The 22,500-nt window shown below is 39.4% G+C and overlaps 1 protein-coding gene across 14 annotated transcripts in view; it reads left to right on the forward strand.

Moving 5' to 3' along the window:
* C3G (C3G guanyl-nucleotide exchange factor) overlaps positions 1-22,500 on the forward strand; it is a 310,671-nt gene that overhangs the window by 219,911 nt on the left and 68,260 nt on the right. For 3 of the 14 annotated variants that reach the window (XM_067110506.1, XM_067110508.1, XM_067110509.1), the window contains exon 1: positions 2,723-4,330. The exons of 10 other annotated variants lie outside the window; for them this stretch is intronic. In XM_067110506.1, the coding sequence (XP_066966607.1) occupies positions 3,337-4,330 (994 nt within the window). In that variant the 5' untranslated portion in view covers positions 2,723-3,336. Of the gene's footprint in view, positions 1-2,671; positions 4,331-22,500 lie in introns of those variants that run through there. One more of the 14 variants, XM_067110507.1, reaches the window with a different exon arrangement.

Here is a 22,500-nt window from a genome sequence, read left to right on the forward strand (position 1 = left end):
AACATCCGTGATCCTTTGAAGCATTGCCTGATTATAGGTTAATTGCAAAGGTTTTTGCAACACTTCGGGAAGTTTTTTTATTCATACGATTTGGTCGTTTGACCTTTATACCCAGTTGAAATAAGAACAACTTGGGTCACACTTTAGTGTGGAAACGACCTAATGTCACCTCCTGTTCCTTGGAGAAAAATTAAACGGGGCAAAATTTGTGTATCCTGTAATTTTTTTGTTTTAGAGTTCGTAAATTAATTGTTCCATCAGCGCTGTTATTGATACTGTTATTATTTATGGAACCGTGTAGGAATTTTGTTCCCTTACACACACACACACACACACACAGAGTGAGAGAGAGAGGGGGGGGGGTCCGCGAATAGTTGAGTCCGTTAATCTTGAGACCGCGAATATGGTGGGTTTACTGTGTATATAATATGTATAGATAGATAGATAGACAGATATATATGTAAATATATATTCTGTATATAGAGATAGATAAATAGATAGATGCCCTGCCTCCTACGTGGTAAGATGGAAAAGGTCCCTGAAATTCTGCCGCTTGACACGTTCCTGTGCTTTGGCTTCCACAAATCTCCACTTATCTCCAGCATCCCGTATCAAATATCAATTTACTTGATATGCTTTCAATTATATCTGTCTATTTATCTATCTATCTGAATATATATATATATATATATATATATATATATATATACATACACACACAGTATATATATGTATATACATATAATTGACATATATATATATAAAATGTATACGCGAACACACACACCTATGTATGAACTTTTCTTCCTCACTTCAGCAGCAAAGAAAAAAGATACAAAAAACTGTTTCTTCTTAGGCCTACTTGCCCTGAGTTATTCGATGGATTTAAACTGAGCAGAGAGAAAGAAGGCTGTTGTTGTAGTTGACAGAGAAAAATGAATTGGAGAGGATCGGGAGAGGCTGAGTTTGGATGCTGGAGGAATTCAACAGAGCTCTTATGCCATTAAGAGAAATATTTCACGCGAATTACTTTTTTATGAAATGGTTCATGTCGTGCGTTAAACGGTGGGGGGTGGGGGGGCCGGTTCCGTGAGAGGCGCACTAATTCATCTACGGGAAAAATCCCTTATATTTTAAAGTGCATTAAAGGAGATTTAAAGTATTTGGGTTTAAGGGAGGTGATGGGCGAAGACATTTGGATTCTCCCACTTTTTTTGTGAGAGAGAGAGAGAGAGAGAGAGAGAGAGAGAGAGAGAGAGAGAGACTCATCCTTCAACTGATTTCTAGCCTTGTGGCATCCAGCTATTAATGTCATTTCCACTTGTAAGGATTTTAAATTTTTTTTTTTTTTTTTTTAGTTTTTAAGGTATTCAGTCATTTTTAATCATCTCTGGTTACGTCTGATTTATGGTGCCGTAAACATATCTCTCTCTCTCTCTCTCTCTCTCTCTCTCTCTCTCTCTCTCTCTCTCTCTCTCTCTCTCTCTCCAAAGTTACCCAAAACGTATAAGGTACTTTAAAGTAAACATGCACACAAACATTATGTATATATAATATATATATATATATATATATATATACATATATATATATATAATTATATATAAATATGTATATATATATATATATGCTTGTATATTTATTTATTTATTTATTTATTTATTTGCTTATTAAGGTGTGTGCGGCCACCGCCAAAGTCTGTGTGTAATAAGAGAGAGAGAGAGAGAGAGAGAGAGAGAGAGAACTAATTACATGATTGTATTACGAACGCGGAATACCCCGTTCCGTTCCTTGGCCGACTTGGCCACTGCTATAATAATTCACAGAGCTAAGAATGGGATGCTCGAGGAGAAGAAGATTTCGAGCTGCCAATTGTAACTGAGGAAAGTTAAACGCTCTCGTACATTTCGGTGATATTGGTTCAGCTGTGGCATCTAACGCAACGCATGCCCGTAGTTAAGATGTTTGGTGAAGAAAAGTAGCATGGGGAACGGGTGAAATTTGTGTGTGTGTGTGTGTGTGTGTGTGTGTGCTTTGCGTTGTTTGTCAGATTAATTTTTTGTATTATTTTCCAATTTAGAAATCTTGAAGGTATTCTGTACTCTGTGATATTTTTGTGATGGATTTTTTTTTTATTATTTTCCAACTTACAAATCTTGAAGGTACTCTGTACTCTGTGATGTTTTTGTAAGGAATTTTTGTATTTTCTAATTTAGAATCTTGAAGGTATTCTGTACTCTGTGATATTTTTGTAATGGATTTTTGTATTATTTTCCAATTTAAAATCTTGAAGGTACTCTCTACTCTTGCGATGGTTTTGTAATGGATTTTTGTATTATTTCCCAATTTAGAAATCTTGAAGGTACTCTGTACTCTGTGATATTTTCGTAATGGAATTTTGTATTATTTTTTAATTTAAAATCTTCAAGGTACTTATGGGCATGTTTTATAGTATATTTCTTTGTTGTTTATTTGGACTTTTGATGACACGTATCTGGTTTATAGCTCTTTATTTTCAAATTGAACCTGACACGGTCTGTGTTCAGACGGTAGCGGTGTCAGTCCCGAGACTAGGGGGAGGGAGTGTTTGATCCACGGGGAGGGGGGAAGAAGAAGGGGGAGGGGAAGAAAAAGAAGAAGAGGAAGGGGGTTTGGTGTTTGGATATTTGGCAAGTGTTGTTGGTGTGAGTGTCACCCCAGCAAGTGCCACCACCACCACCACACCGACTCTAGTGCCTACCACCTGCTGTCCTTTTAGTGCCACCGATGCCCTGTTGGTGCCATCACCACTTCTTCGTCTTGAGCTGTAACTGCGCCGTCGAGGGGGAGCCAGCCGTGACGGTCGTCCTCAGTGTGTGTGTCTGTGTGTTTGGATTAGTGGGTCTCAGAAAATCCGTCAGAACAATGTATTTTCTCTGAATTGTAACTTCCAGAGAGACTTTATTATGTGATCGGATCAGATGTGGGGATTAACTAGTATTCAGAATGTAATTTAACCTGAATTATCTTTAAGACAATAATGTTTATTTTTGTGAGAATAACAGTATATTAATTTTGTGAAAGTAGTAGTTTTATTGTTGGGAAAGTAATAATGTTACATTTTTGTGACCTGCAGAAATCTTGTCCAGTGTGATGAGTTTTAAAGTTCTTCTGCCTGTGTATGTACCTAATGCGAACATATCCTACTTGCGTCATTTTTATTTAGGAATTCCGAAGTAGTTATTGCATTCACTGGCTGTGAGGAAAACTAAGCCATGTTTTGTGGAATAATGACAATTTAACTGTATGGCCAGTGGCCACATTCTCTTCGCATCGTGAAGTGAATTTGAAGAGGCGATGCCTCAGTATGACGATGCTATGTTGGACCACTTAGCGGTGGGCGTGAAGAATGTATTTTGGCCTGACCAGCCCATCACGCCCAAAACTCGTGCACGCACCTACTCCGCCCGCAGCCTGTTGGCTTCCCTAAGGAAGCACCACCGTGACTGCTACACGGTATCGACTCCAACTTCGACCACTCAAACCCTGGCAGGGGCGCTCTCCTCCCTGCCGCCCCGGGATCCAAACGCCCCTCGCCAGTACGCCCTCAATCGCAGCCGCAGCTACACGGAAGCCAGGATCTCACACGTCGTCTCCTCCCCCACGTGGTCCTGCACGCCCTCGCCGACGCTACCCCAGAAGCGCCTGCCTCCTGCGAATGTCATCAGCGGAGGACTGTCAACGCCTTCGTCCCTCGACTCGAATTATCCCTACGTCTCCGTCTCGCCCGTCACGCCGCCCTGCATCCCCACGGGGATAACCCGATCCCTCTCGACGTCTTCGTGTCCCCGTGGGAACAGCATCAGCCCGACTCCGACGCCACCCTCGACGCCCATTAGCGTGCGGTCCCCCTTCTCGAGGGAATCGAAGAGTGTGGAGGATTTCATCGATGAAATCGGCTGCCCTCGGGTTCCTTACAGACACGACAGGCAGTGGAGTGAGGATTCGGTGGGGTGGGTGTCATCAGCCTGTGGGAGCTCCCCGTCCCCGCCTCGCTCGTCGTCTTCTGCAAGGTGCTTCCCGCCCATCCCCAGCAGGAATTATGGGCGCTCGGCCACGGCGCCAGGTAGTCCGACGGAGTTCTCGACTCGCCATAGCATAGTGCAGGGCGGCAAGGCAGATTGGGAGGACGACGAAATCGAGGGGAAAGGGCATGAATTGGACGGAGACCACTGGGTATTGTGTACCCTGGGACGCCCTTGCGGGTCCGGTGCTAAAAATCGTCGCGTCCTTAAGATGAACCAGATGTCCATGGAGAAAAATGCTGAGCAGTACAGAAAGTGGTTGAAAGGTATGTTATGTATGTTTATAAAGAGTTGTTTGTGAAAATATATATATATATATATATATATATATATATATATATATATATATATATATATATATATATATATATATATATATATATATATATATATATATATATATATATATATATATATCAGACGCTGATGTCATTGTATCCAAAGTCTGGGAAATTTTACATGATTTGCAGTTCGGAAAATTAAATGGGTCTATGTTACACGTACTCATGCCATATATTGTAGTCTACCCCTTCAACTCGCTAATGGTACGTTTTCTCTGGACTGGACAGTCTTCTGGTTATTAACAGGGACTATTTTATTTTCTAGTTCTGCCCCTCGTAGATAATATATCATAACCACTTGGCGTTGTGGAACTTCGTTAGTTTTGATATTATTGCTCAAGAAAAATAAATTATATGTTGATTATTGAACATTCTTCTCAATTTTTGTATGCATCAGAAAATAGCCTATTTGCAATAGGCTATTTAATATGCAACTTCAACCAAACAGCTATTGCGGATAACATTTAATGACAGTGCCACTGACCTAGATCATTTTACCATAGAACGAAGGTACCTTTGCTAATGTATCTTTAATTTACTAAGAAACTAATATTTTAGTTTTCTTCGTGAATTGAAATCGAAATCATGCAAAGCTGCTCTTGCTTCTGACACCATACAACTGTTTGAACTCTGAACTTTTGAACAGGAGATCCTTGACCTTGGAAGGCTTTGCCATTGCTTGGAGGCGACCCCACTTTGTCAGGCAGACGTGGCATCCATCATGATGATCGTTCTGTCAAAACTCCTGAGTTATCATTATTATTTAAAGATGAATTTCTATCTATCTAATATATTAGACAGATTCTTTTTAACAATGTGAGAGCTTGTTTTTTCAAAAGATGTAAAACGTGGGTGAGGTTTTCGTGTGTTTTTGTCATTGAATTGTTAGGAAAACGTCAGTCTGAAATGATGTGTACTGTAAATATCACCTTGTCACAAGTATATTGCTAAGTGGCCTATTATGTGTTGAAGAAGGCTGGTAACTGAAATCTTCACCATTCTTTCTCAATATTTCTACTTCACACGGAGTAACTTACCACCAACCCCACACAGTGTTATGCATTTTGGTTGTTATGTATATGTATATATATATATATATTTATATATATATATATATATATATATATATATATATATATATATATATATGTACATATATATATATGTATGTGTATGTTTGTGCACATGAGTATTTTTGTTTTGTGTCTGTATTAATTTACCGCTTCAGTAATTCATCAACTTGAAACCCATAGATATCTTACAAAATTTGGACAGCCTTTAGCCTAAAGAGATAATCATTACAACAAAAGGAAAATTATTTACTAATGGTGTTGCTATTATTTTTGTTTCGGCACGTGTCTCGGACACGTGTCCTTTGCACAGTGGAAACCTATGCAAGTGTTATTTATATGCTGGGGAGCTTTGAGAATGTGGTTTAATTGATATGTACCAAAAGTGAAACTTAGATGTTACCAAGCGTAATGTTATCTTAATTTTATTCTCTTGTCAACTGTGCTGAGTAAAAACTCTCTTCACTCAGGTGAGGACATCCCTTTGGGGGGATAGAGCCGTCAGTGCATCTCATGCGGTGCACTGCAAGCATTACTTAAGGTTCTTTGCAGCGTCCCTTCGGCCCCTAGCTGCAACCCCTTTCGTTCCTTTTACTGTACCTCCTTTCATATTTTCTTTCTTCCATCTTAATTTCCACCCTCTCCTAATAGCTGACTCATAGTGCAACTGCGAGGTTTCCCTACTGTTACACCTTTCAAACTTTTACTGTCAATTTCCCTTTCAGCGCTAAATGCCCTCTAGATCCCAGTGCTGGGCCTAAATTCTATATTCTATCCTATTCAAGTGAGGACAAAATCTTCACTTGATATTCGTGTATTTATCAAAATACAAAAATGGATAACAAAACCATTTTTCTGTTATGATAAATACAGTTGCTCATATACGTACCTGTGGCTTTTTACTTATTATTTCCAGTCACAGTATAGTGATGCACCATAGGTAACTCAATTATTATTTTTGAATAATGGTTTAGTGCATTTTGAAATCTAGGGCTACTTGAGACCCTATACTATAAATCGCTTATATTTGGCTTTTTTTTTTTTTGTCAAGTACTCTTCCTTTTATTTGCAGTGTTGCAAATGTCATGTTCACGGCTCCCGTAAGGGGGTTAGTGTAGGGTGCACTGTAGGCATTACTTACGGGTGTTGGCAGCATCCCTTCGGCCCCTAGCTGCAACATCTCTCATTTCTTTTACTCTATCTCTGTTCATGTTCTCTTTCTTCCATCTGACTTTCCATACCCTCTCTGAAAATTGAGGCGTGCAATGCTAAAACCCACACTCGCCACAAGTTGGCGATTTCCAGTTTATGGTGCGTCTGGAAAGCTCTGTCCTTCTTTCCGATGGTATAAAGTGAGTGTGGAATTTGGGTCAGGAAGATGGTTGAAAATCCTATTGAAGCAAAATAAGATGTTATGAGCTTTTAAAGTTTTCAAACTTTAAAGCTCATTTTCTCCACTTTTAAAAATGTGGTGAGTGTGGGTTTTAGCATTGGATTATCGTTCCCCAGTGTAATTGCGAGGTTTTCCTCTTATCGCTGAATGACCTCATAGATCCCAGCGCTTGGCCTTTGGCCTAAATTCTATATGCTATTCTGTCCACTTTCAAGACATTGCGGGTTCTTTAAATGCGGTTCCTAAATTCTCTACGCCCTTGTTCTCCTAAGAATATATTATTTTCGTGCAATTTTTCATTATTGGAGTCTGCTAATGTATCCTAAAAGACAGGGTGGGACAGGTTTACAACTTTTCATTATTTTTAAGGACCTTATAAAAAAGGTGGATGTACAAGAGAATCTTGTTGCTAGTCTCTCTCTCTCTCTCTCTCTCTCTCTCTCTCTCTCTCTCTCTCTCTCTCTCTCTCTCTCTCTCTCTCTCTCAGGAAAACAAATTTATGTCTGAAAGACTTAGTTTTCATTAGTACATATGTTAGTTAGAATGGATCTCTCTCTCTCTCTCTCTCTCTCTCTCTCTCTCTCTCTCTCTCTCATATGCCTGAAGGACTTAGATTTCAGTAGTGCATATGATACTTAGAATGAAACCATCTCTCTCTCTCTCTCTCTCTCTCTCTCTCTCTCTCTCTCTCTCTCTCTCTCTCTCTCTCATGTCCGAAAGACTTAGATTTCAATAGTGTATATGTTACTTAGAACGGAACCATCTCTCTCTCTCTCTCTCTCTCTCTCTCTCTCTCTCTCTCTCTCTCTCTCTCTCTCTCTCTCTCTCTTTTGTCGACTTAGATTTCGACAGTGTATATGTTACTTAGAACGGAACCCTCTCTCTCTCTCTCTCTCTCTCTCTCTCTCTCTCTCTCTCTCTCTCTCTCTCTCTCTCTCTCTCTCTGATTCCCAGAGATAATGAACAGGTTTGGCAACTGCAGCCAAATAATAGGTGGGTGTACACATACCTGGACTGTCCCATTATTCCGTCTACCAGCATGTTCTTGCCATTGATGATGTGAAGTGGGGCGTTCATTTAATCGGATAATCTCGTTATTTCTTTTTGTCTACTCAGATTTAATCGTCCGTCGAGCCATAAACAGTGGTGCTATGATTTAATGGTTTTGAGACTGATGGCAGATAGTTTGGGTGTGTTGGAGAATGGAATGGCATTGGTTTGTGAGCATTTGAGAATATATACTGTTGATTGTCAGGAGCGGGATTATGATTTTTGTTAGGAATAATTGTTAGTTGTGATACTTGCTTCGTATTATTATCATACGTAAGCACAATGCTTTTTATTTTAGTTCCTCTTGGTATATATTCAGAATGGACTCAGACGTTGTGTCCTATTCCTTATGAAAAAGTACATATAATGCCTTCTTTTCTATGTACGGTGTATATTCAAAATGGATTCTTACGTTGGGTCGAATTCCTGATGGAAAAAGTACGCATTATGCTTTCTTTTTTGTTCATGATGTATATTCAAAATGGACCCACACTTTGCTTCCTGTTCCTTATGAAAAAATTAAGTATAATGCTTTCTTTTTATTCTTCATGACGTAAATTCCGAGTGGACTCGCACGTCATACCCTGTTCCTTAAAAAAGAATAATTGTAGATGACCTTAATGCATACACATTTATGGTAAAAAATATGAATATTTTTTATATGGCCCCCAAGGCCGACATTCAAAGAAGCGGGTCTCGTTTTGTAAGTCTTTTATAATAATCGGTAGACATTCAGATGCCTACCGTCAAAGGGGTGGGGTAGGGGCGGAATATGAATGCGACACCGCAACGCCCAGGTGAGAACCGCTGAGTGGGCGCCGGCGTCCGCCCATTAAGACCTTGTTATTGATGTTTGCTATGCCTGTCGGTCAGTTGGTGGCGGTTGTGGTTACTGGAGTCTTGTTTTGTCCGACTCTGGCTGCAAAAACATTTATTTGAGCCTGTTTGCGTTGCTTGTAACCTCTCTCTCTCTCTCTCTCTCTCTCTCTCTCTCTCTCTCTCGCCTTTACACAATACACTCATATATATATATATATATATATATATATATATATATATATATATATATATATATATATATATATATATATATATATATATATATATATATATATATATATGCAAGAGGTGCAACAAGTATAATTACTGATTCTCTCTCTCTCTCTCTCTCTCTCTCTCTCTCTCTCTCTCTCTCTCTCTCTCTCTCTCTCTCTCTCTCTCTCTCTCTCTACAACACACACAAACATATATATCTAGATATATACAATATAGGTATACATGTTTGTGTGTGTTTTATTTGTGTGCTGTACTGTAGAGAGAGAGAGAGAGAATCAGTAATTATACTTGCACTTCTTGCATATGAAGCAGTGTTTTGCATAAGTTCGTTGCCCTCCTCCCCACGTTTGATAAAATCGAGCTCAGGCGAGAGTGGCCACGGTAGTGATATGATGCCATAACAGTTGCATCCATTTTTACTTGAAACTTATATTTTGTTGTATGGCATTGTGTGTATTGGATTCTCGTGAAAAGTGGTAAATTTGTTTTATCATGCATCAGGACGGGTGCCGAGTTATTGAACATGTTTGGAATTTGCTCTCTCGTTATAAATTTATACAATTGTGTGTGTGTGTGTGTGTGTCAGGGCTGTGCGCTCATGAATAAATTCTTCAGTACAATCAAATTAAATTCCTATTCAAAGATTTATTTATTTATGCCACATACGTTTATATTATATATTTATTTACATATTTGAGTCTCAACGGCCATAGTTATGGTTGTTAATCATATTAATGAGGTAAAAACAATCTTTAAATTCTTGGCAAAATTTCAGGAAACATTCACTTAATAATCGCATTTTTTATCTGTTAATAGAGAGGATTTTACTTCAAAGTAACATAATGGAACTAATGAAGATTCATTATAAAGCCAGAGAGAGAGAGAGAGAGAGAGAGAGAGAGAGAGAGAGAGAGAGAGAGAGAGAGGAAAATGAGCCAGTATTATTTTGAAGATCTGTGACCGGCGTTTCTTCTTTTTCCCAATATTTTGTCACTTTGGATGGTCTCCAGATCTATGATTAATATTTTACAGCTGTCTTTTTGTTATTATAGTTTTCTGTAAAAGAAAACTATTGTGCCGGCTTTGTCTGTCCGTCCGCACTTTTTCTGTCCGCCCTCAAATCTGAAAAACCATTGAGGCTAGAGGGCTGCAAATTGGTATGTTGATCATCCACCCTCCAATCATCAAACATACCAAATTGCAGCCCTCTAGCCTCAGTAGTTTTTATTGTATTTAAGGTTAAAGTTAGCCATAATCGTGCTTCTGGCAACGATATAGGATAGGCCACCACCGGGCCGTGGGTAAAGTTTCATGAGCCGCGGCTCACACAGCATTATACCGAGACCACCGAAAGATAGATCTGTTTTCGGTGGCCTTGATTATACGCTGTACAGAACACTCGATTGCGCCGAAGAAACTTCGGCGCATTTTTTACTTCTTCTTTTTCCCAATATTTTGTCACTTTGGATGGTCTCCAAAACTATGATTAATATTTCAAAGCTGTCTTTATGTCATTTTTATAATTGGAAACAATACCTTGAAACTTGTGTTTTCCCATTCTCTGTTACTTTTAAAGGGTGAGTCGAGAAACTGGCCGTTTTTGAAGAGGGCGAAGCCGGCGACACAATTTTTATTCATATTTTCAGTCCTTTTTTTTTTTTTTTTTTCTCTCTCTCCTAAACCAAGGTGAAGATATTTTCTCATACCACACTGATAATAATACTTCTGTTGTTGGGATTAATGGAGTTTGTATTTTTTATTTTTATTAGTTTCATTTTTTAAACGAGATTTTTAATTAAGATAAAAATGCATTATAACAAAGGATAATCTCTTACAGTACAATGTGGTATTGTTTTGAGAGAGAATTTTTTTTATTTGTTATGGTTTGCGTTTTACTCTGTTTTGATTTTAGTTACATTAAACAAGAACAATTTATAACATCATCATCATCATTATTATTATTATTATTATTATTATTATTATTATTATTATTGTTGTTATTATTATTATTACTGAAGGTGAAAAACAGAAATCCTCATTATTATTATTATTATTATTATTATTATTATTATTATTATTATTATTATTATTATTATTCAGATGAACTCTATTCACAAGGAACAAGCCCGGAGAGGCCATTGACGTAAAATTCAAGCTTCCAAAGAATATGGTGCTCATACCAAAGAATCATTATGAAACAAAATTTTTCCTTATGATAGTAAACAATTAGCCATCACCTCAGCAACATCACTTCCATGTATGCGAGCGTTAGGCATCATATTGCGCTAAATAAGCAGCCGCTGTACATAATTTTCGCTATTTAAAAAGAAAGAACAAAAACACCACAACAAATACAAGCTAACGTACGTGAACCCAGTCCCAAAGGTAAGTGACCTCTCTTGGCACAAATTGTGAACTACAGTATATGTGCAATTCGGGTGTCCCTCCCTCATACTGCGAGTATACTGATTATATATATATATATATATATATATATATATATATATATATATATATATATATATATATATATATATATACACTGTATATATATATTATATATATACTTGATATTTATATATATGTCTATTCATATACAGTACGCGTATTTTTTTTTATTATTTATATACACGCTTACAAACAGGTTTTTTTTACACGAATACCTTTTCCCCGTTTAGAGGGCATGGCTTCGGAAAGTATTTGTCTTTAAATTCTTTTGAATTATTTTCGAATGAGGATTTTAGCAGCTTACCTCTCTTCATTCGGCTGCGATGCACTTCAGTCAGCTAACTACTGGATGCCTTAATACTGGTTTGATCAACAGGGGCCCGTTGGGTAATTGCGGAAGGGCACAATATTGTTTCGTCCTGACCTGCAGTGGTCGCTTGGTATTGCGGGGAGTGTCCTAGCCACTAGACCGCGAGTGAAACATGCAACTCAGATAAGTCACTAATTTAATAAGAATTCCCGTAAAGGGAAACTCCTGGGCTGCTAGACCGTCTCATAAGTATCATGACTGTAAATAGATTTTTCGTTTTAACGCAAAGCAACTTGTCGTTGTGAAAGACGACCCATACTTATCTGCACCTGAACCATCCAACTAAAGAATTAAGGTCATTTCTCATTTCATCCTCATGACTATATGTCGAAAATTTCCACTTGACCTGATTACTGCTGTTTCTCTTGTTTGTCATCGACGCCTGAGTCAAATAGGCCTTAACCCCAAAGGCTTTCTTCTTCTTCTTCTTCTTCTTCTTCTTCTTCTTCTTCTTCTTCTTCTTCTTCTGAAATTATGGAGGTCACTCCAAAGGCTTCCCCTTCAGGAGGGGGTTGACCGAGGACGGCGTGTGTTTGGTGTTTGTGTTTGTGCGATCGTGTGGGCGTTGGGTGCACTGGAAAAGATCCCGAGGTTACTAACACCGAAGCTATGCTGGACGTGGGCGCCTTCCCGACTCTTCGACCTTATACAGAAGTACAGTTGCAATTCTTCCCAACGCCCACCTTGGAGGACCCCCTTTATGGAAGGCGAAAACACACACACATGCATGCCGGTTTGGTTGGGACAGTTTGCTTTTCACGGAGTGCTATAGTGCCAGATTCTCTTTTGGTTTTATGTAGTTAAATATTGTTCAGATTGATGAAGCCGTTTCTGGCATTGGTCCCGAGACAAGAAGAACTGTTTAATAAGCATGAGCTGCGGAGGGTAAGCTCGGTAAGTCCAGTGGCTTATTTTTTTTGTATGACCTTTATTCCAGAAAAGGTTTGTGGTTTCGTTGATCCTTGGGATAATGAATAGTTTCTAAGGTTGAGGAGGAAATGCCACTGCCATGTTCTCTCCCTTACTAATATATACATTTAACCCTTTTCATGACGAAAACGTGAAATTTAAATTGAAGGACATTATGGTGCTACCCTTCGAACCCTACCCAAAGTAAAGAATATGACTTAGCACATCCTTGTAAGAAACTTTAAAATGTGTTCCCCGCCATTCTAAATGCCACTGTTACCCACCCACGTCACTTTTGGGGGGGGGGATATTTAAATATTCAGTGGAATGTTTAAATGCCTAAAAGAAGTCCCGCCAGTCAGGTGCAAAATAAACAGGCCCCTGCGCAGACGCCTTAGCCCCCGAGGATATTTGGCTGGGCTAAAAGCGAGTGGTCAGAGGAGATGCAGATCAGGAATTGGTGAGGTGAACACGGGCGCCATAAATCACCATCTTGTAAAGGTGACAGGGAGTTGACTGGCGTTTTTCGAAGGCGAATGTGCTTCGGGTTTTCTTATTGGTGTACAGTAGTGTGGTCTGTATGAATGCCTAATTGGTGGCGGGGAAGGAAGACCACAGGTCGACTTCTGTAGGGAAAGAGAGAGGAAGGGGGAGGGATTTATTCCAGAAGGACGTACAAGGACGGAAGCGTGTTAGATTGCATGTCTTGAACGCATACCATGAGCGGTAGTGCTCGACGAAACCGTCACAATACTTGTAGTGATACTAGAATTTACATTTGTTATGTAGGTCGACCGAGCGGGCTCGGTATTGTCCCCTTGCACCTAAGACCGAGAGAGAGAGAGAGAGGTGGGGTAGGGGGGAAGAGCAGGGGAGTTTGATCATTAAAATTAGAGGAAGTGAGAGGTGGGAAGGAATTCCATGGCTGGGATCTAAAAGAGATGTAACCATTACCAATCTGACCGGCCCAAAAGTCTGTGTTTATATATTGTATAGTGTATATATTCATACACACATATATATACATATATGCCTTTAATTATTGTCTTTCTTTGCAGTTCTCAGAATAAACCGCCAAATTAGAAAATAAAAAGTAAAAAAATAAAAAAGGACATTACATAACAAATATAAATGTAATAAAGATTAAAATTGCGTATTCAGAAATGCAATAAAAGGCCCGACTGTCGATTCGTTACATTAATCCTAACTAGACTACGCGTACATTATCTTGTATGAGAACGTTTATTACATTATCACTGAAATTTACTCTGGGCTTTTTAAAACTAACTCTTCGGTCAAAGCCAACTTAATATCAATATTTAATATATTTCCACCCATTTTGTACCTTCTCAGTTCATGTTATCTGTGTAAATTCAGTTTTTCTGTTGAAAATCCTGCTTGAAAGTCGTATTTGTAAATTTAGTTTTTCTGTTGAAAATCATGCATGGAAGTCGTATTTGTAAATTTAGTTTTTCTGATGAAAATCCTGCTTGAAAGTCGTATTTGTAAATTTAGTTTCTCTGTTGAAAATCCTGCTTGAAAGTCGTATTTGTAAATGTTTTTCTGTTGAAAATCATGCGTGGAAATAGTATATATTTGCATAAAAATATGAAACTAACGTATGAAAATTATGACTTATCTAGCATGAAGTATGGAAAAGCTAGCGTGATTGCTTCGCTACATTAGGAGCCCACCGGCGTAAGTTTTAGGTTTTCATATTTATGGAACACTTCATTTTGTTTGCATTTAGGAGTCTTATTGACTCCCCACCCCCACCCCTTCTCTGCCTCCCAAACCCCCCTCCCCAATCTTTCCCATTCCTAGTTTGGTTCCCAGTCGTAAGGTATCGAGGTTTAAGTCTCTCTCTCTCTCTCTCTCTCTCTCTCTCTCTCTCTCTCTCTCTCTCTCTCTCTCTCTCTCTCATTGGGTCAACTGTGTTAAAAGGGTAAAATCCGTGTCTTACCCAATTCTTTAGTGAAGAGGCGATGCCCATAACTCTCGCCCACAGTATAATGCTTGTAAAATCTTCTTACGAGGATGGAAGCAGTTCCGAGTGATTTCCAAGATTCTTACCCAGAATCTCTCTCTCTCTCTCTCTCTCTCTCTCTCTCTCTCTCTCTCTCTCTCTCTCTCTCTCAAAACATACACAAGTACCTCTTCCTCTCTCATACTCACAAGTGTATATCTCAGTCTCATATAAACACACCAATACCTCTCTCTCTCTCTCTCTCTCTCTCTCTCTCTCTCTCTCTCTCTCTCAAACATACACAAGTAACTCTTCCTCTCTCATACTCACAAGTGTATATCTCTCATATAAACACACCAATACCTCTCTCTCTCTCTCTCTCTCTCACAAACATACACAAGTAACTCTTCCTCTCTCATACTCACAAGTGTATATCTCAGTCTCATATAAACACACCAATACCTCTCTCTCTCTCTCTCTCTCTCTCTCTCAAATATACACAAGTACCTCTTCCTCTCTCATACTCACAAGTGTATATCTCAGTCTCATATAAACACCAATACTACCTCTCTCTCTCTCTCTCTCTCTCTCTCTCTCTCTCTCTCTCTCTCTCTCTCTCTCTCTCTCTCTCTCTCTCAAATATACACAAGTACCTCTTCCTCTCTTATACTCACAAGTATATATCTGTCTCATATAAACACACCGATACCTCTCTCTCTCTCTCTCTCTCTCTCTCTCTCTCTCTCTCTCTCTCTCTCTCTCTCTCTCTCTCAAATATACACAAGTACCTCTTCCTCTCTCATACACACAAAGTATATATCTGTCTCATATAAACACACCGATACCTCTCTCTCTCTCTCTCTCTCTCTCTCTCTCTCTCTCTCTCTCTCTCTCTCTCTCTCTCTCTCTCTCTCTCTCTCTCAAAAATACACACAAGTACCTCTTTCTCTCTCATACTCACAAGTATATATCTGTCTCATATAGACACACACATTGCCTCTCTCTCTCTCTCTCTCTCTCTCTCTCTCTCTCTCTCTCTCTCTCTCTCTCTCTCTCTCTCTCTCTCTGGTGGTTACTGTAAACACCTACAAGCCTCCCAGAGGAGCTCGTCTTCCAGGAGAGATGTGTACCGTTCTCCTGGAAAAGGGCGGAGTCTGAAGAAGGTGACGTCTGCCTCTCGGTCAACCCTTCTGTTGCGTATGTCCAGCAGAGCGAGAGAGAGAGAGAGAGAGAGAGAGAGAGAGAGAGAGAGAGAGAGAGGATGTTTGTGAGCGTGGGTGTGTGTGTGTATGTATGCATGTATGTATTTATGTATGTGTGTATGGGAGAGAGGAAGCGAGAAGAGGTATTTGTGCGTGAATGAGAGAGAGAGAGAGAGGGCGGGTATATGTGTGTGTGTGCGTACGAGTGAGAGAGAGAGAGAGAGAGTTTTGAGTGTATGAGTGAGAGGAAGAGAGATTTGCATATGAGAGAGGGATATTGTGTGTTTATGAGAGAGAGAGAGAGGGTTGGGGGTATTTGTGTGTGTGCTATGTGTGTGTGTGAGAGAGAGAAAGAGGTACTTTTGTGTGTATGTGAGAGAGAGAGAGAGAGATATATATGTCTGTGTATGTGAGAGAGGTATATAATTGTGTGTTTATGAGAGAGAGATGTATTTGTGTGTGTGCGAGAGAGCGAGAGAGATACTTTTGTGTGTATGTGTGTGTGAGAGAGAGAGAGAGAGATTTGTGTGTGAGAGAGAGGGATATAATTGTGTGTTTATGAGAGAGAGAGATAGAGGGAGAGAGCTTTGTGTGTGTGTGTGTGTGTGTGTGTGTGTGTGTGTGTGTGTGTGTGTGCAGCCACACTTATTATCATTCTGGGTCTAATTGTGCGACCCACGCTGCTGTTCAAGCAGCGTGAAATGTGTCCGTACAGAGAGAGGATCGCTGGAAGAAAATTCCCCTTTCGGCCCGTGTTTTCCTTGTTCTTTCTTTTCGTCTTTCTTCTTTTCTCTCTCCACTTATTCTTGCCTCCAGGATCTGGCTCCCACGCCCTTCAGGCGCCGATTTCTCGGAGATGCAGAACAGGAATGTCAGGACTTTAGTAGATTCTTTATGTAAAGGTCCTTCGTACATTCAAAAGATACAAGCGATTATTCTTTCTAGTGAATGTAAACATTGCGTTACAATGGTTGCCTGAATCTCTGCAGTTATTCTAGCCTTGTTCTTTTATTCCAGTAGCATCAGATTGTCTTTAAGTATCTCTCTCTCTCTCTCTATCTCTATATCTGTCTCGTTAATATTAACTTTTAATTAACTGTTTTTTTCCAGTTTCCTTCTTTTGTTCATGTCCCGTTAATTACAATTTACTTCTGTTTTCGTCTTTTGTTCATGTCCCGTTATTTACAATTTACTTCTTTATTCTTCTTTTGTTTATGTCCCGTTAATTACAATTTACTTCAGTATTTTCGTCTCCTCTATCATATTTTAATGATGAGAAAATTCATCTAATTATCGAAATCGGAACGATTACTGTGCTTTCTTGTACTCTCATTTATAGTCTAACGATGAGACCGTTATTAAAAATTTCCCCCGCTCACGATAAATCCACCTAATTATCAAATTCGGAATGACTTAATGTCTCTCGGCATAAGGCCATTGAAACGTCTTGTTTTCATTTTTTTTTTCTTTTCCTATCCATCAAAGTGAAGGCCAAGATGACACAGACCTTCCCTGAAGCACAAGGAAAGATTTTTTAAACGGACCATAGAATTTTAGAGTCATTAAGGTGACGGGTGTGTACCCTAGGCAGTGTTTATAATGGCACCATGTAGACTCATTTCTCAGACCCTCTAAATTTTACAGGGCCTGGGAAATGAGCTAAAGAAGGTACAGCTACAGTAGTAGGTTAGCCTTGTGTGTGTGTGTGTGTGTGTGTGTGTGTGTGTAGAGCAAGGACCCCTTTAAAATATGCAGCAGTCATTCCCTCCCCTACATCTCTTGAGCTGACCGAGAAGCAATACTAAATCACCATTGCTGGTGTTGGTCAGCTGTAATTATGCATTTAAATCCCTATTTATTTAATGGATGCCGGCCCGTAGCGAGGTAGGGTTGTGGCTTAGAGAGAGAGAGAGAGAGAGAGAGAGAGAGAGAGAGAGAGAGAGAGAGAGAGAGCTGGTTATCAGTGACAAGGCCAGTGGGTGAGTAGGCTGTTGTTTGTCTCATTGTGGGACCAAGAAGTCGGCCAAATAAAAGAACCGCTTGACTTTATGTCTGTTTTGGGGTGATTAAGGTTTTGGGAGAGTACTCTGTGAACCTTGTAGATATTTTAGTGTTGAATAATTACGAGGAAATTTCGTTGCATATATAGCTTAGTGCATTACTTTGGATTGTGTGGTTATGTATTTTATTTTATTTTATTTTCTATTTTTCTATGCGTGGATGAATTCTTTTGTATTTAATGGTTATGTAATTATGTTTTGAGTGCTTATAATATTTTTATTAATTTCGTAATGATCGCCATTTCACAATTATTATTATTATTATTATTATTATTATTATTATTATTATTATTATTATTATTATTATTATTATTATTATTATTAATGCAGAAACATCTCTTATGAAACGATCCCAATGAGGACAAAGGTGAGAATAAACGCTTAGATTTGCTTATTTTAATAAAGAAATAACTGAAAACAAATTTCAGTAAACAACAGGTTCAGTTATCCAGTTACAAAAAATAAAACTGCAGTTAATAAAAGTGAAATAATTAGACAGATCATTAAGTATTTAGATAAGCGTAAGCTGACAAAAACAAGTAGAAGAAAGCTTGCTGGAGTGAAGTCTCAAGCAAGAGAACGTAACCACAGGAATGGAAGGATTACGTACAAAGGCTTTCGATTGACCAGAGTTTCGGAGTATATGTTGTAGGGTCATCTCTCGCCTTCAGCCAGTTGAATGGTCCATCTTAGATGCCCTATTTGCCACAAATAACATCACAGAGACTGCGGTTCTTTACGCAATGCGTTACTGAAAACTCAATACTGTTATCATTCCAAAGAGAAATCACTGCAGTTGGAAGTAATCATACCATAACCTCACCTTGAAAAGAGAAATAAGTATTCCGTGGACCTCATAAAGTATACCTTAGTTTTACCAGACCACTGAGCTGATTAACAGCTCTCCTAGGGCTGGGCCGAAGGATTAGACTTATTTTACGTGGCTAAGAACCAATTGGTTACTTAGCAACGGGACCTACAGCTTATTGTGGAATCCGAACCACATTATAGCGAGAAATGAATTTCTATCACCAGAAATAAATTCCTCTAACTCTTCATCAGCCGGCCGCGGGAATTGAACTCCGGCCCATCGAGTGACAGTCTGAAGCTCAACCGGCTCGGCCAACAAAGGGCTTCGTGGACCTCATATTGGTATCACTGTTCATCAGGAAGAACAGTGAACTACCCAAATCACGAGGTGGGCGGAAAAGGGCTAGATCATTTGCATTTTCCATTACTAGCTACTAGCACTGTCACTGTTGACAGCACACCCAATTACCCTCTTTATCAACAGACGACCGTACATGGGGAACGAAGTATAATGTATGTGACGTAACGTTGAGTGGAGAAATAAGTCTTGCAGCCAGAGATCCCCCTCAAAAGGTTGATTGATAGGCTGATTAGAGTTGATCTGTCTTCGCAGAAGCCTTGCCAGGACGATTGATGGTGTGTAACTGACGTCCTACACGCCAGGATGGTACTTTTAAGGCATGGGGTAGGGGAAGGCGTCAAGTCATTCAACAACAGACATTCGTCAATACGTCTTGCCGAGCAATGTAAGGTCGACATTTTTTCTCCTCCCTCATTTTGATGTCGTGTTGGTAATCTCTTTGCTATTGTTGTTTCTGATGTGTGTGTTTGTTGTAGGCTCATCTGATCTTCTATGTTCAGCTCACTGGAGTAGCAGTTTTCAGAATCGTAATACGAAAATCTGCCATTTGTAAAACATATATAAAACCAGGACTCTCTTCTAGCGCTCTTTCCGAATACATTTATTGTTTTCGTTAAAGCCATTCAGACCACAGGCATTCCTTGACTGTTCATCAGGCTTCACTTGATCATGAATATTGTGTATATAAGGAGTAAACTTCAGAGTAAATCGCTTTCATGTCATAGATACGTTAGATATTGTATCGAGTAAGTGAATGAGACTTTTTTTTTTTTTTTTTTTTTTTTTTTTTTTACCAAGCAACTTACGTGAACGCGCACTTATAGCACCGTTGTGTCCGTTTTCATTTTAGTCACGTCTCAATTTGGAGTTCCTAACGTTCTCTGTTCTTGGGATCTTATGATGTCCAGTTATCTCTTTAGGTTAAGGAGATATTGCGTTCATTATTCACTTCGCTGCAACGCCAGTTAGTAGTTTTTATCGACATGTCAGTAATGCGGTTTAGGAAACAAAATTCCCATGTAAGGGTTTTGCAAAATTTTTGCTTATGGTCTGCGATGTCCATTCGAGAGATTTCCACAAGCAAAGAGGACTGTAGGATAAGAAGAAATTGTTGCTATCCCTTCTTATATCGTGTTCATAAAAGAATGCAACTTTTTATGTAATATTTTTACTGAAGATTTGGGGCGCGAGTTTTGTCATTTTTGTCGGAATAAATCTAAGCGTTTCGATAAAAAAAAAGGAGTCAGGCTTATTAGAAAATGTAGGAACCAGATGGTAATGCGTTGGATTTTAGTACGCATAATGGAAGAGAGGGGGGCGGTTGTTGAATCGCATGCGTAATTCGAGCGTAAATGTTACGGTAGTGGTAAGGGAAGAAGTGGGGAAGTGAGTCAGAGACCGTATAGGCGGAGCAAAAAGAGGCAGTGGGAGATCTGCGGAACTGACTCAGAAAATGAAAGATTAAAATGTGTATAGGGACAGTTGACTTCTGATGCAGAAAACGAGGGATGAAGTGTTTATAGGGACAGTTGGCTTCTGATGCAGAAAACGAGGGATGAAGTGTTTGTAGGGACAGTTGACTTCTGATGCAGAAAACGAGGGATGAAGTGTTTATAGGGACAGTTGGCTTCTGATGCAGAAAAGGAGAGATGAAATGTTTATAGGGACAGTTGACTTCTGATGCAGAGAAGGAGAGATGAAATGTTTATAGGGACAGTTGGCTTCTGATGCAGAAAACGAGGGATGAAGTGTTTATAGGGACAGTTGACTTATGCAGAAAAGGAGAGATGAAATGTTTATAGGGACAGTTGACTTCTGATGCAGAAAACGAAAGATTGATACGTACATAGGGACATTTGACTTCACAGGACATTCATATCCGTTACAGATGAAAAAAAAATTCTTATCGTCTTTGCTTTTCATTTAATTCAGCTTTATTCTAATTCTTCATCTTTCTCTTCATATTGCTCCGCCTTCTATTCGTCTTCCTCATCTCCCTCTTCTAGATACCCATTACACGCGTTTAGCGAATGATCAGATCCAAAAAGCGATCGCGTATTCCGTACAGATACATCTCTCATACGTCTGTATTTTGTTGATGGAGTGAGTGTCAGGTTGAAATTTCAGCTGCGAGGGGGTGGATAGCAAGGGAAGGGAAGGGGAGGGAGGGGTTAAAGTTAGATAGGGGGTTGGGGGTTATACTTCACAGACCCATCCCTCGTACGTCTGTATTTTGTTGATGGGCTGAGTGTTAGATTGAATTTGCAACAACGAGAAGATGGAGAGAAAGGGGAGGGGAGGTAGGAGGGGGTAGAGGTGAGAGAGGGTATTGGTACGAGGGGGGGTAGGGGTTGTGGGTCCAGTGGTTAGGGGCGTTCGCCGATTGTTACCTCAATGAATCATCCTTGTGGTTACGGTCCGAGGGATGTGATCTGGCCGCGCGCTGCGGCGGCGTATAACTCGAGAGGCCATCTTTACTTAGCATCATCATCGTCGTCTTCCCTCGTATTATCATCCACTTGGGGTTCGACGTCCATGATATGTCTCTAGTCTGAGATGAGTCAGCCGGCCTTTGCTCGGACCTTATTTATGGACGAGTTAGAACATTATACGCTGTGGTTAGGTAACTTGATTAAAACGTTGTTCAGCTACTTCGCGTACTACATCTTTTGGCGACCTCCTGAAGAGGCAAATAAGAGGTAAATGTTTAGGTAAGTATGTAGCGTTAGGTCTGGTCCGTACCGTGCCTGAATGGGGTACCAGCATCAAAAGCCGTAGACCGTCGGCACGTAAGCCCTTTGAACGTCCATGCGACAGGGCGTGGTGCTGGCAACCACACCCTTAAATATTGGCTAAAAACATTCTGGCGTCAGCCTTTGTAAGGGAGAAATGCGTACATATATATATATATATATATATATATATATATATATATATATATATATATATATATATAAAATATATATATATATATATATATATATATATATATATATATATATATATATATATATATGTGTGTGTGTGTGTGTGTGTGTGTGATGATGGGAAGGAAAACTTCTGTGGAAGAATTTCCTCAAAAAAGAAAAAAAAAAAAAAATTGATTCATAAGCAATGTCCTCTTGCTTTTCCGTCGGTGCATTTTGTCACTGCAAGTGTTGTTTATTTATGACAGCTTTGGTCCTCGAAGTAGGAAAAACTTCAGTCTTGGGTATTTCCCTTAGTCTGTTTCAAGCATGTTGGTGATTACATTACAGTAGAAGTACGTGAAGATCTCATTTTTGAGACTAGATTTACTTGTTTTTGTGAAGTCTTGTATTAAGTCCACTTCCTCGAGAGAACTTTGAGAATACATGAGTTTTCCATTTTAAATATCGAGATACCGATGCAGTGGGTAACG

This window comes from Macrobrachium rosenbergii, chromosome 10, assembly GCF_040412425.1.
Source record: "Macrobrachium rosenbergii isolate ZJJX-2024 chromosome 10, ASM4041242v1, whole genome shotgun sequence".
Classification (NCBI taxonomy): Eukaryota; Metazoa; Arthropoda; class Malacostraca; order Decapoda; family Palaemonidae; genus Macrobrachium; species Macrobrachium rosenbergii.